Consider the following 13,653-nt stretch of genomic DNA (forward strand, 5'->3'; position numbering starts at 1 on the left):
CACACAGGAAAAGCCCCGGGAAAATTTGAATTTGAATTCCTTTTCCTGTCTGGCCAGTTTGAATCTCATTTCCTGTCTGGACATCGTGGCGAGCTCAGCAGCACTGGCAACGATGCAGAGCTCTCCAGCAGTGATGGCCGTGCAATCTCAGAATAGAAAGAGGGCCCCAGCATGGACTGATCGGGAAGTCTTGGATCTCATCGCTGTGTGGGGCGATGAGTCCGTGCTTTCCGAGCTGCGATCCAAAAGACGGAATGCAAAGATCTACGAGAAGATCTCTAAAGACATGGCAGAGAGAGGATACAGCCGGGATGTAACGCAGTGCCGCGTGAAAATCAAGGAGCTGAGACAAGGCTACCAGAAGACCAAAGAGGCAAACGGACGCTCCGGATCCCATCCCCAGACATCCCGTTTCTACGAGGCACTGCATTCCATCCTCGGTGCGGCCGCCACCACTACCCCACCAGTGACCGTGGACTCTGAGGATGGGATAGTGTCCACGGCTGGATCCTCGGACATGTTAGCGGACGGGGAAGATGAGGAAGGAGATGAGGAGGACGAGGCAGTCGACAGCGCTCACAACGCTGATTTCCCCGACAGCCAGGATCTCTTCATCACCCTTACAGAGATCCCCTACCAACCCTCCCCAGCCGTTACCCCGGACACAGAATCTGGGGAAGGATCAGCCAGTAAGTGTTGTAAAAATCTAAACATTTATTTGTAACAGAACAGGAATATTAACAATTTAAAAAATGGGTTTCTCATGATTAGTTTGATTAGCTTAACGGTTCAGTCATGGGCAGTGCAACTATTGAAAAAAAAATCTAGCAATGTCCGGTTTTGCATGATTGTCGTGCCCAAGCCGCTCTACTGGTTAGTCACTGCTACAGCAGCTACAGTAAAATGCGGTCTATATGTCCGGGGATGGAGCAGAAATCCTCCTGTGACATCTCGAGGAAGCTCTCCTGGAGGTAATTGGAAATCCGCTGCATTAGGTTCTTGGGGAGAGCGGCCTTATTGGGTCCTCCGTAGTAGGACACGTTGCCACGCCACGAGACAAGCAAGTACTCTGGAATCATTGCTCTGCACAGCATGGCGGCATACGGCCCTGGTCTTTGGAGGCTTTCCCGGAGCATTCGCTCTTTCTCGCTGTCAGAGATCCTCATGAGGGTGATGTCGCTCATGATGACCTGCTTTGAATGAGGTAGGGGAATGTTAGTGTTGGGACTGCTTTGCCGTTCCTTTACAGAACTGTAACCGCTGGTTTGCAGCCACGCGGTGGAGGCGGGAGAGGGGCAGCCGAAAGGGATCGTTCCCGGGGACAGCCGCGAGGGTGTGGGACAGGAGCAGACTTCCTGCTTGCCGAATTGCTGGCAGCAGGGACCGACATTGATTTCAATGTGAAATGAGGCCATTGCTAATATTAAAGTTTTAAGCTGCCACAAGTCTACGGCTTACCATGTCTGCCTGCAACAGAAATTCCGTTCTCCTGAGAGGCTTCTCAAATGTGCTGTAGAAGACCCCAGGCACTGAATGCGAAGGCCGAGAATTCGACCTTGTGCTGAGTGCGCATGTGATAGGTGCTGTGCATGGTCTTGTTCACAGAGAAAGACTATGTTCTTTGTTCACAACTACATTTATCTTTCTGAGGAATTCACTCCCTTTTTCCCATTCCCACAGCCCCATCTGCGACTGTCTCACAACCTAGCCTGTCATCACACTCCCAGAGGCTAGCGCGGATTAGGCATAAGAAGAAGAGGACACGGGAGGACATGTTCTCGGAGCTTATAGCCTGCTCCAGAGCCCAGGCAGCACAGCAGACCCAGTGGCGGGAGAACTTGACCCGAATGCACCAAGCCAACATGGATCGGGAGGAGAGGTGGCGTCAGGAAGACCAGCAGGCGACTCAAATCCTGCTTGGACTAATGAGGGAGCAAATGGACACGCTCCGGCGCCTTGTGGATGTTCTGCAGGAACGGAGGCAGGAGGACAGAGCCCCGCTGCAGTCCATCTCTAACCGCCCTCCCCCGCCACCAAGTCCCATACTCCCCTCACCCAAAGTGCACAGAAGGAGAGGCGGCAGAGTCCCTGCTAACTCTCACTCCACCCCTGCAGAGAGCTCGAGCAGCAGAAGGCTCTCATTCCCCAAAATTTGACAAGTTCTTTCCTTCCCGCCTGACACAAGCCCCCGTCCAAGTTTCACTTTCCCAGTTCCATGTTTGGTTGATAATAAAAAATACGTTTCTGTTAACTACTGTTTCCATCATGTTCTTTTGGAGGAGGGGGGGATAGGGGGTTGGTAATTCGACAGGACAGTCACCTTTGGCAGGGTATATAGTCAGGGGCAGGCACAGCAGCAGGGCACATACATAGTGCAGTGATGCAGTGACTAGTTACCCTGGTTAGTCTGGGAGGTTGTTTTCATGTTATGTGGTGGGGGGTGGGTTGCTCTGTGACTTTGTGGCAGGGGAGGGCAGTTACAGATCTTAAGCGGCGGTCCTTAGGCAGGATCACAGAGCCACACAGCAGGGGATCTGTAACCGTCCTCCCCCTGCCACAAAGTCACATAGACCCCCCCATACACACAGTCCCTATCAGGAGGGGTGACAGGCTCCGTTGAAACAACCATCCCACCGCAGCGGAGCCTGTCAATCCTTGAGTTTAGAAGCTGCATTCGCGCCACTACAGTACACCCGCTCCGCACCACAGTCTGCGTCCCAGTTTTAAAAAATTCCCGCGAATACAGTATTAAAGAAAACGGTGTGCTTTAACAAAGTAGAACTATTTTTATTTTGAAACGTGTGTTGGAAGTGGGGTGAAGGGGGTATGTAACTGGATAGGATAGTCAACATTAACTGGGTAAAGAAACGGGGGCAGGTTTAGCTTCTCAATACACAAACTTTAAAGTCACAGGTTACCCTGCTCACTCAGGAACTTTGCTTTCAAAGCCTTCCGGATGCACAGCGCTTCCCGCTGGTCTCTTCTAATCGCCCGGCTGTCTGGCTGTGAGTAATCAGCAGCCAGGCTATTTTCCTCAACCTCCCACCCCGCCATAAAGGTCTCCCCCTTGCTCTCACAGAGATTGTGGAGCACACAGCAAGCTGCAATAACAATGGGGATATTGGTTTCGCTGAGATCACAGCGAGTCAGTAAGCTTCTCCATCTCCCCTTGAGACGGCCAAAAGCACACTCCACCACCATTCTGCACTTGCTCAGCCGGTAGTTGAAGAGTTCTTTTTCAGTGTCCAGGGCGCCAGTATAGGGCTTCATGAGCCAGGGCATTAGCGGGTAGGCTGGGTCCCCGAGGATGACTATAGGCATCTCCACATCCCCAAGAGTTATTTTGTGGTCCGGGAAGTAAATACCTTGCTGCAGCCGTCTAAACAGACCAGAGTTCCTGAAAACACGAGCGTCATGAACCTTGCCCGGCCATCCCACGTAGATGTTGGTAAAACGTCCCCTGTGGTCCACCAGTGCTTGCAGCACCATGGAAAAGTAGCCCTTTCTGTTAATGTACTGGCTGGCCTGGTGTTCCGGTGCCAGGATAGGGATGTGAGTTCCATCTATGGCCCCACCGCAGTTTGGGAATCCCATCGCTGCGAAGCCATCTATGATCGCCTCCACGTTTCCCAGGGTGACTACCTTTGGCAGCAGTACATCAACGATTGCCTTGGCTACTTGCATCACAACAACCCCCACGGTAGATTTGCCCACCCCAAACTGGTTCGCGACTGACCGGTAGCTGTCTGGCGTTGCAAGCTTCCACAGGGCTATGGCCACTCGCTTCTGGACAGTCAGGGCTGCTCGCATCTGGGTGTCATTGCGCTTCAGGGCAGGGGACAGCAACTCACAAAGTTCCAGGAAAGTTCCCTTCCGCATGCGAAAGTTTCGCAGCCACTGGGATTCATCCCAGACCTGCAGCACTATGCGGTCCCACCACTCAGTGCTTGTTTCCCGTGCCCAGAATCTCCTTTCCACGGCATCAACATGACCCATTGCCACCGTGATGTTCTTGGCGCTGGGTCCCCTGCTTTCTGAGAGGTCTGTGCTACTCTCAGACTTCAGGCCATCACCGCGTTGACGTAGCCTCCTCGCCTGACTTTTCTGCATCTGCCTCAGGGAAAGGTGTATGATAAGTTGCGAGGCGTTGAGAGCGGCCACAACTGCAGTGATGGTTGCAGCAGGCTCCATGCTCGCAGTGCTGTGGCGTCCGCGCTGTCACTGACTAGAAAAGTGCGCGAACTGATTTCCCGCCGGCGCTTTCAGGGAGGGAGGGCGGGAGTGATGGACGGATGACGACAGTTACCCAAAAGCACCCTGGACACATTTTTTTTACCCAGAAGGCATTTGCGGCTCCACCCAGAATTCCAATGGGCAGCGGGGACTCCGGGAACTGTGGGATAGCTGACCACAGTGCACCACTTCCAATGTCGACGCTTTCCCCGTTAGTGTGGACTCACAAAGTCGAATTACTGTCCTTAGTGTGGACACACACGTTCGACTTTGCAATATCGATTCCAAAAATTCGATTTAAGTAAAATCGAACTACTCTCGTAGTGTAGACAAGGCCTGAGTCTCCCCTGTCTGTCTGTCTTTCACACGACATCAAGGGAAGAGGAACATAGCCCCCAAACCTCCCCCATATCTGATTGTTTAAATCACAGAAATTGGAAGGGAGACTTAAGGGCACAGCTGTAGTACCTGAAATTACTGATAACTTGAATCTAAAGTAAAAAAGTTAACAGCATCCCTATGTTTAAAAACAGTACGTTCTTTGGGACAGGGGACTTTTTGTGTGCGTGTGGGTGTACAGCACTTAGCAATACTTTAGGGAGTTCAAAAATAATTTATATATATTTAAAAAAAAAAAAAAAGGTGGTGGCATGAGAACCAGAAAATGAAACTGATCCATTTCACTAGCCAAGTAAAATGATATGGGGAAAAATAAAACATGAATGAAAAGTATTTTTTTAAAAATCTTAGTTTTATAGTTTGAAATGTTGTTAAAAAAATCAACTTTTTTTAGATACGATTGAATTGATTTGAACAGTTTTTCTCAAACAAAATCTCACTTTTTATTGGCCACAGTAAATATCCTTCTCTAATACAGTAAATACAATATCTTCCCCCTTAGAGAAACTGGATGGGTGGGAGGTAATGTATTTCATTGGACCAACTTCTGTTGGTGAAAGAGACAAACTTTTGAGCTTCCATGGAGCTCTTCAAAGGCTTGTCCCTTTCACCAACACAGCTACAGCAGCACTGCAAATATGTTTCCCAGGTTGCTTATGCCCTTTGATTGAACATAGATGTAGTAGTCCTACATCTTATTAGTTGTATATCTTCAGTATTTGTAACAGTTCAAACCATAACTTTGTTTCTCTAAAAGTTAGTATTTTAGAATTTTGTAACAAGATTAAAATTTATGCTATTTTTGAACTAAAAAATAACCAGTACCTTTTAGTTAATTTATGTTGCAAATTGCAACACATTTCAAGATTTGGCCAAATCAAGCCATACAGCACATCCTTTTTTTTATTTTATTATTATTTATTTATTTATCTATTTCTTGTTTCACTTCTTTGGGAGAGAAGCCTTCTTTCCAGGGTTTATGCCTCTCTTCTCCCCACCAAACTCCTCAGAGTGTTTGTTGGGCTTCTTCAGCCCTGATCTGTTCCTCTCCATTGTATGCTCTGTTCTCAGTTCATCACTTGTGCTGCTCGTCTTTTCCTCCTGGAAATTTTAAACCTCTTTTTAATTTTGCATTTTGGAATGAATGCAGGATTTACTGGTGGAGGTCTTGGGTGTTTTGAGGAGTGGTGGAATTGTAGAGGGAATCGGTTGCAATGATGCTGACCTTGCAGCTTTCAGAACTTACTAGGGGGAAAGGAGAGCCACAGAAAATTAGTAAATAGGTTTGGATACTTAAGCTACTTACTAAATTATTTATGAGCCACTAAATCAGATGTTAGATAAACAGGTTTCCATTGCATTTCAGAGCTTTGGCTTTTTCTGAATAGACTTACTGTTCTTTTTCACAGTTGTCAGATCAAATATATAGCTGCAGTGGTTTAATGTAAAACAATCTATCTATGGTTGGATGCTTCTTGTAAAAGTTAAAATTATATGTTTGTCTCATGAGACCAACTGAACCATACTTGTATATTAAGGTGAGTGAGATGCCCAGAGGTAGAATGTTTAGAAATTGCCAGTACCTATTTAATAATAATGAATCTTGATGGATGGATAGTTAATCTTTGGAATATGTAGAAGGTTAAACCTTCCTTCCTGTGTGATGGTCACCATAACGTCATTGATTTTTACATAAAAGAGGTTGGGAATGAAATCTTACAGCTGTAACTGTCTCTTTCAGGGAAAGGTTTTCTTTTGTTTCTTCATGCAGTGAGCATACAGTGTATTATAACATTGCTGAAGAAATCTGGAGAGCATCCAATATTTAAACTCTGACGGGATGTATTGCTGGCATTCTCTGTGGCTCATTTAAGCAGCATTTGTTTGTAGATGTGTAGAGTCAGCTATTTGTGATGCAGTGAGACTGCATTTCCAGTGGATTGAGTGATGTTGCTTAACTGTGGTCAGCTGAATTCCTTGGACTAGAGAGTTGAATTCTTTTAGTCTGTTGCTGGCAATGAACACATGTTCAAGGGTTAGCATGAAAGAATGTAATGTGGCATGTTAGATGTCACTATGGACTTCGTGTTAGCGCTCTAGCTTTTTGGGTGCTTTGTTCTGATCTTGTAAATGGCAGGGGCAATGTCACTTTAGAAGAATGGGTTCTTAAATATATTAATAAAAAAAATCCTTGCTTTTGTCTCCTCTCATCATAAGGATGAAAACTGTGTGGTCCTACACTCGTTCTTGGGTTGTGTAACTATACTTTCTATATGTTAGGTGCTGGTATCATTCAAATGGTCTGACACAATAGTATTACTTTGACTCACTTTTAATTTCAAACCCAGTTATAGAAATCCATTTCCATATTTTGTTTTGTGGTGTAATGAGAACACTTACAATATATGTTCAGTAATTGTCACCACCTGTGTGTATTACAGGGGAGCTGGTTATTTAGGTTGCCTACCAGTTTCCTTTCTAAAAGGTGTGTGTGTGTGTGTGTGTGTGTGTGTGTGTTTTTAAAGAACATATAACACCGCTACTGTTAGTAGCAGACCTTTAATCATAGGTGCCAACTCCATGGGTGCTCCGGGGCTGAAGCACCCACGGAAAACCCACTGACAGACCTGTGGATCAATGCCTCCCCCTCTCCTCCAGCACCTTCCACCTGCCTGAGGCCCAGCTGATCAGCTCTGCGCCCCCCTCCCCAGTGCCTCCCACCTGCCGCAGATCAACTGTTCAATGGTGTACAGGAGGCACTGGGGAGAGAGGCGGGAAGGGGCAGAGCAGGAGTGGAAGAGGTGGGGGCTTGGGGAAAGGGGTGGAATGGGGACGGGCCTGTGGTGGAGCAAGGGCTGGAAGGGGTGGAGTGGGGGCAGGGTCTGGTGTGGAGCGAGGGTCAAGCATCCCCGGGACCTTAGTAATTTGGCGCCTCTGCCTTTGATTCTTGGCTTGGGGAGAGCCTTATGACTAAAGAAGTGTCTTTTTTCTTTTGTCCTATGAAACTAAATTCAGATTCAGCAGAATTATAAACTGTTAAAAATCACCATTTCCTTTCACTCACTTGCATTTCCTTGGAAAAATTTGCATGCATGCCAAAATAAGTAAATAAACATTTTGAAGAGCTGGGCCACTGTCAGGAGGTTCAGAAACTATACGTTCTCTCACCTGCTCAGGTAGAAGGGAGACTATCATTGCCTATTGATATTTTGTGCTTGTAAACTGCTGCCATGGCTAAGGGACTGATGAAAGCTAAAATTATTCAAATCTGGGTACCTAAAGTTAGGTTTCTAAATCTGTATTTAGAATCTTTAATAAGAAATGGCCTGATTTTCAAATATAATGAGCTCCCAGTGATTTAGTAGCAGCCAGAGTTGCTCTTTGCCTCTAAATAGAAGTGGCCTATTGTTTTTCAGTGGCCTAAATATGAGATTAGGAGCCTAACTTCAAGGACCCACACTTAAAAATTATTGCTTTGGCCTGTTTCCTTTTAATTTTTAAAAAAGTGTTTATGAATTATCAGTTAACATTAAGAAATAGATTGCAGTAACTGTTGTGACCAAAAGGATTATTTTGATAAAATTGAAATCTGCAATTTCTCCCTCATACACAGACTGACTGAGTGAGCTCTCTGCTACTGTACTAATGGGGAAAAAATTGCTCTAATAGAAGTGCTTGGGGAAAAAATACGAGGATGTCTAGTCACACATGAAAGTATTTCATACCTTTGCAGTTTAGTGTGTATTAGTCCCCAATACTTGTAGACTATGTTCTCATTTATTTAGCTATTTAATGACTTTAATAATTAATGCACTGCATCACCTTTATGGGTTTTTTTCAGGATTTTGCAAATAATGAACGTTGAAGTTTATTATTTGTATGCTATTTCCACTTTGTGTATGTATAGATGTTTTGTTATATACTTATATAAAATAAGTGCTTATTTTTCTATTTGCTGTTGGATAGTATATTGGTTTTGCTTTTTGAAGGCTTTGGAAGTACATCTGTTCGCGAATGCTGCATGCCATTTCTTGTGGGTAACACATGGCTGCCTTTGTGGTATGAAAAAACATGGTCTAAGTCAGGGGTTGGCAACCTTCGCCACGTGGCCCATCAGTGTAATCCGCTGGCAGTCCACGAGACATTTTGCCTACTTTGACCGTCCGCAGGCGCAGCTCCCAGTAGCCGCAGTTCGCCTCTCCCAGCCAATGGGAGCTGTGGGAAGGGGCGGCCAGCACGTTCCTGCAGCCTGCGGCTTCCTGCAGCTCCCATTGCCCGGGAAGGCGAACCGCAGCCACTGGGAGCTGCAGGAGGCCGTGCCTGTGAACGGCCAATGTAAACAAAATGTCTCACAGCCCACCTTCAGATTACCCTGATGGGCTGCGTGCCGAAGGTTGCCGACCCCTGGTCTAAGGTCTTCAAACAGCAAGTTGTAAAATAATGTCAGTAATTTTAAACCAGATCTCTGCACTTCCTGAAAATGTCAGCAATTTCTCCAAAATAAAGAGATGTAAGCTGTCTTCAACCTTAAAAACAAAACAAGAAAACCCCCTGGGATATAGCTTTGGAGTAAGAGGAGGAGGAAATAGATAATAAGCCAATAGTGTTCCCATTGAAATTAACAGCTAAACTCCTGTTGACTTAAGTGGGAGCAGGCTTAGCCTTAAGTCAGCATCCCCCAACTTGAACAGTATTTCAACCAAATACTGTAGTACTAATTGTGTTAAATTTTCTTTTTTCCTTTTTTGGAATCTATGTAACAGCAGAGAGAAATGCAACTATGCTGGACTCTGTTATCATGATGGTATGTTTTACAGCAAAGACGTCAGTGCATTCTGTCTCAAAAACTGAGGCCAAATGTGAGCTAAACTGGCATGGGACAAAATTTACTCATTCCATAAATCCCCTACACCTAGGTGTTACTCTCAACCGCACACCCTCCTTTGGAGCCCACATTGAGAAAACTAAACCTAAGGTTCGCATATGATACAACATTCTTGGCAAGCTTGTTACATCAAAGTAGGGTCCACTCTACGATCATCACCACTGGCACTTTGCTACTCCATTCCTGAATATACCTGTGCAGTGTGGGCAGAATCCCTTTCATGGAAGAAGCTAGAACCTGTATTTACCACTGCCTGCCTCTATATTACAGGCTGTCTTAAGCCTACTCATGTCAACAGCCTCTACATCCTCACAGGTATTGCTCCTCCTGATATATGTGGGGAAGTTGCTAGTACAGTAGCACACACAGCCTTGCACAGATCCAGGACATCCGCTATATGATATAACATCAACCTGAATCAACTGAAGTTGCACCGTTAAACCGCTGACATTGTCACCCAAATAGACAAGGGTTCAGTTATTGAAAACGAGTAGAGAACGGCCTGTGCACACTGACTCCTACCAGTCGATCACCTACCCGATGCAGATCAACCCTGGACTTTATGGCACTGCTATAATGGATTCCACACTCAAGTTGGCCAGTCTGGAGATGCAATGATCAAGTGGGTCTTTATCAGTGGCCCCAATACCAGTGACTGTGGCAGAGAGCCTCAAAATATGAAGTATCTCCTGCCATGCCACCTGTTTGAGCATGAATGATCTTCATGTGACTTGGTGGAGTGCAATGATTGAGCAATCACGTGCATGGATATGCCAGGAAGCAGTGTAAGGACACGGCAAAAAGATGTGATTTTTTTTTTTTACATCTAAAAAATCACTGTAATAATAGAAGAGGACCTACTTGGGAAAAGCTCCCCTCCTCTTCACCCAAGGGATTGTTTTCAAACCTCTGATCATGACCTAAAGTAGCAGAGACACTAACTGCTGTGAAGGAGCTCTCTGGAAGTTTATATCTTCACTTTTATCAGGAGGCAGGACCAGAACCTGGAATTCCTTCATGCTACTTCATCCTTTGCTCATTATCCGCAGAGAAGAATAGAGCTGATGATTTCGTATCCTGCTTCCGTCTTTGCCTTTATCCATTGTGCCTCTTATACGCTTTGTGCTACCATGCTTTCTTGATTAGCATCTTTTCTAAATACTCATTGACTTTGCAGTGCCCAAAAGAAGCAAGTTAAGAATAATAACCCCCCCCCCCCCCAAGTTATTCCTGTCTGCTGGGTTTCTTAGTGAGTTCTATATTCTCTTTATCTGTTGTTTACATTGTAAACTGTTTGAGGAGGGGACTTTTGTTACTATTGTATGCCAGGTGCTCAGCTGGTGTAAACTGGGGTAGCTGCTAATCTGGCCATGTCTGTTACAAATCCAAGCACCTCAGTGGTTAACAAATAAATAGTAATGGTTCCCTTGAAATGCTGGGTTGATTAAGAGTTGTAACATTTTGAACCAGAATATGGTAGCAAGAAATGTCAGTGTTAGGAGGAAAAAAGCAACTAAACTGCACTGGAGTGAGATGGAACATTTACTCCAGTTCATTTTACATGGGGTTCCAATCTAAGCATGTTTACTGAGCGGATTATATTGTATATGAATATGTCTCTGTTTCAGCCTTGTGAGAGTAAAAACAGAAACTACGTTTACTTAATGCAGAAAATTTATCAAACTTACTACTATCTTACAAAAAGTTTACCTGTTGCATAGGTTTCAGTAGCTTCTCAGAAATATCTGAGTTTCAAATGTCTACTTAGTAGTACAATTTTTCCATGATTTTGGTCAGTGATGTCATTTCCCAGTGTAGTGATGTCATTTGTAGATAGACATTTAATAAGATTCTTGAACTCCAGTCCTGCAGAATGTTCCCAAATAGTTTATTGCAATCCTCCAAAGAGACCTTGTTGCTGCTTTTTAAATGCTGAGTGTAAATTGACTGGTATATTTCTTGTGTTTCAGATGGAGCAATTATCAGATGAAGAACTTGATCATGGTGCAGAAGAAGATAGTGATAAGGAAGACCAAGATCTGGACAAGATGTTTGGACAATGGCTTGGAGAGCTGGACAAACTCACACAGGTCAGGGACGCTTTTCAATACAAGGGTCAAATATTTCAATAAGTAATTGGCACCAATGTTACATATTAATTTTTAATGTCTCAATATGTTCTTAGAGTATGTGTCAACGTGAATCCCACTATGGGGAGCACATGCATCTCATGTGCATGAGATTGGAGTCTTTTGAAAAGTGGTGTCTGTTGGGTCTGCACGTGTGCTCTGAGTCTCTTTATGCTCCTGTGCAAGGGCATAAAGGGCAGAATGGCTGCAACCCGCCCTTAGTTCTCTTACCATCCACTGCAGCAAGACTGCACCTAGTGAGTGTCCAACCCTTTATTCTACTTACAGACTTTGAAACTGGTTGTTCAACCAGCTGTGTGGAGAAATCTTCATATTGGTATTCCAAACAGAAGAAGCAACCCATTCACTCAAGGGCCACGCTGTGGCCCCTGGGAATCTACACACTGGCCGCCTCTAGGAAATCACAAAAGTACCAGCAGAGGCAGAGGACACTGAACTATTATTCTCAGAGTCCACAGCTGGAGTTACCCACAAAGAAAGAGATCCAGGGGATGCTTCTCTCTCCCTTTAGGCAACCCAGATTCCTCTCAGAGATGGCAGATTCGATAGCTCATGTGACTCTTGAGACTCCCAATCTGGAGCCTGCCCTCACCTTCGGGAAGCTCTTTCCACCAGGCCTGGGCAGCTTTTCACAGCCAACAAATATGCATAAGGGCCCAAGACTACACTATACATTTCCACTCCTTAAACACTACCCACCTCCCTTCCCTATCCCTTTTCAGGGACTCTCCTCATGAGAGCCTGTTACAGACAGAAGTGGCCTCGTTACTTCATCGAGGAGCCATAGAAGAGGTAAATGTGGAGGACAGGGAAGGAGGCTTCTTCTGTTCCAATTATTTCCTTATCCCGAAGAAAAAAGGAGATCTTTGTCCTATCCTAGACCTGATAAGACTGAACAAATACATCATGCTGCTTTAGATTCAGAATGGTGGTAATGGTTGCCTTCATCATCCTATCTCCTCAGACTCAAGACTGGTGTGTGCCTCTGAATTTGTAGGATGCATACTTCCATATCGCCATCCACCCGGCTACAGGAAGTACCTAAGATTCAGAGTGGGGCCCAATCATTATCATTCAGAGTCTCCACAAAGTACCTAGAGGTAGTAGCGACACATCTTAGAAGGAAGGTCATTCATGTTTACCCTTACCTGGACAATTGGCTGAACAAGGGCAGATCTCACCAGGAAACAGCAGCACGTTTGTAATATGCCCTCTCCCTGTTCTCTCAGCTAGGCCTTCTGGTGAACTCCAAAAAAAAAAAAAAAATAGGTTCTTATCCCATCACAGCTAATAGAGTTCATAGGAGCCTTGATCAACTTCTGTTTAGTGAGAGTGTACCTTCCCAAAGTCAGGGTTCTTGTTGATGCAGTCACTATTAATTCCGATAGACTCAAACCCAGCTACAATGGGTCAAGGATGTCTGGGACTGCTGGGCTATATGTCATTGTGCACATTCCTGACTTTGCTTGCCAGACTTCACCTGAGGCCTCTTCAACTCTAGCTCAGGTCGGTCTATACCCCAGATAAACACCAAATGAGCAAGAAGCGGTGGTTACACTTCACATCATTGCAGAAGCGAAGTGATGGAACCCAAAAACATGCGTGGAGGGCTACCATTCTCTTCTGCCTCCCCAACAATGATTTTAATCACAGATCAGGGATAAGTGAGGTGCCCACCGGGACCATCAACAAATGCAAGGCACGTCAGTGTCCTGGGGCTCAGAGCCATCATGTTAGCCTGCACATCCTTCCTACCCGTTCGTCAAAGCTCCACAGTGCAGCTCTTGACAAACAATACGTCTGCAATGGACTATGTAAACAAAGTAGTACACACTCTTCTCCCTGCTGTCTATAGGCAATCAAGCTCTGGATATGGTGCTACCAACAGCAGTTAATTCCACTAGCTCTTCACCGCCCAGGAGTCAGCAACACTCTGGCAAATGTCTGAGGAGACTGTGTTACCACTCACAAGTGGTCACTGTGGAG

General features: G+C 45.3%; 1 protein-coding gene across 4 annotated transcripts in view; it reads left to right on the forward strand.

Annotated features, from left to right (window-relative positions):
- RAPH1 (Ras association (RalGDS/AF-6) and pleckstrin homology domains 1) overlaps window positions 1-13,653 on the forward strand; it is a 158,097-nt gene that overhangs the window by 59,628 nt on the left and 84,816 nt on the right. For all 4 annotated transcript variants that reach the window (XM_054044186.1, XM_054044189.1, XM_054044187.1 and 1 more), the window contains one exon: window positions 11,488-11,607. In XM_054044186.1, coding sequence (XP_053900161.1) covers window positions 11,488-11,607 — 120 coding nt within the window. The remainder of the gene's footprint in view (window positions 1-11,487; window positions 11,608-13,653) is intronic.

Source organism: Malaclemys terrapin, chromosome 11, assembly GCF_027887155.1.
Source record: "Malaclemys terrapin pileata isolate rMalTer1 chromosome 11, rMalTer1.hap1, whole genome shotgun sequence".
Classification (NCBI taxonomy): domain Eukaryota; kingdom Metazoa; phylum Chordata; order Testudines; family Emydidae; genus Malaclemys; species Malaclemys terrapin.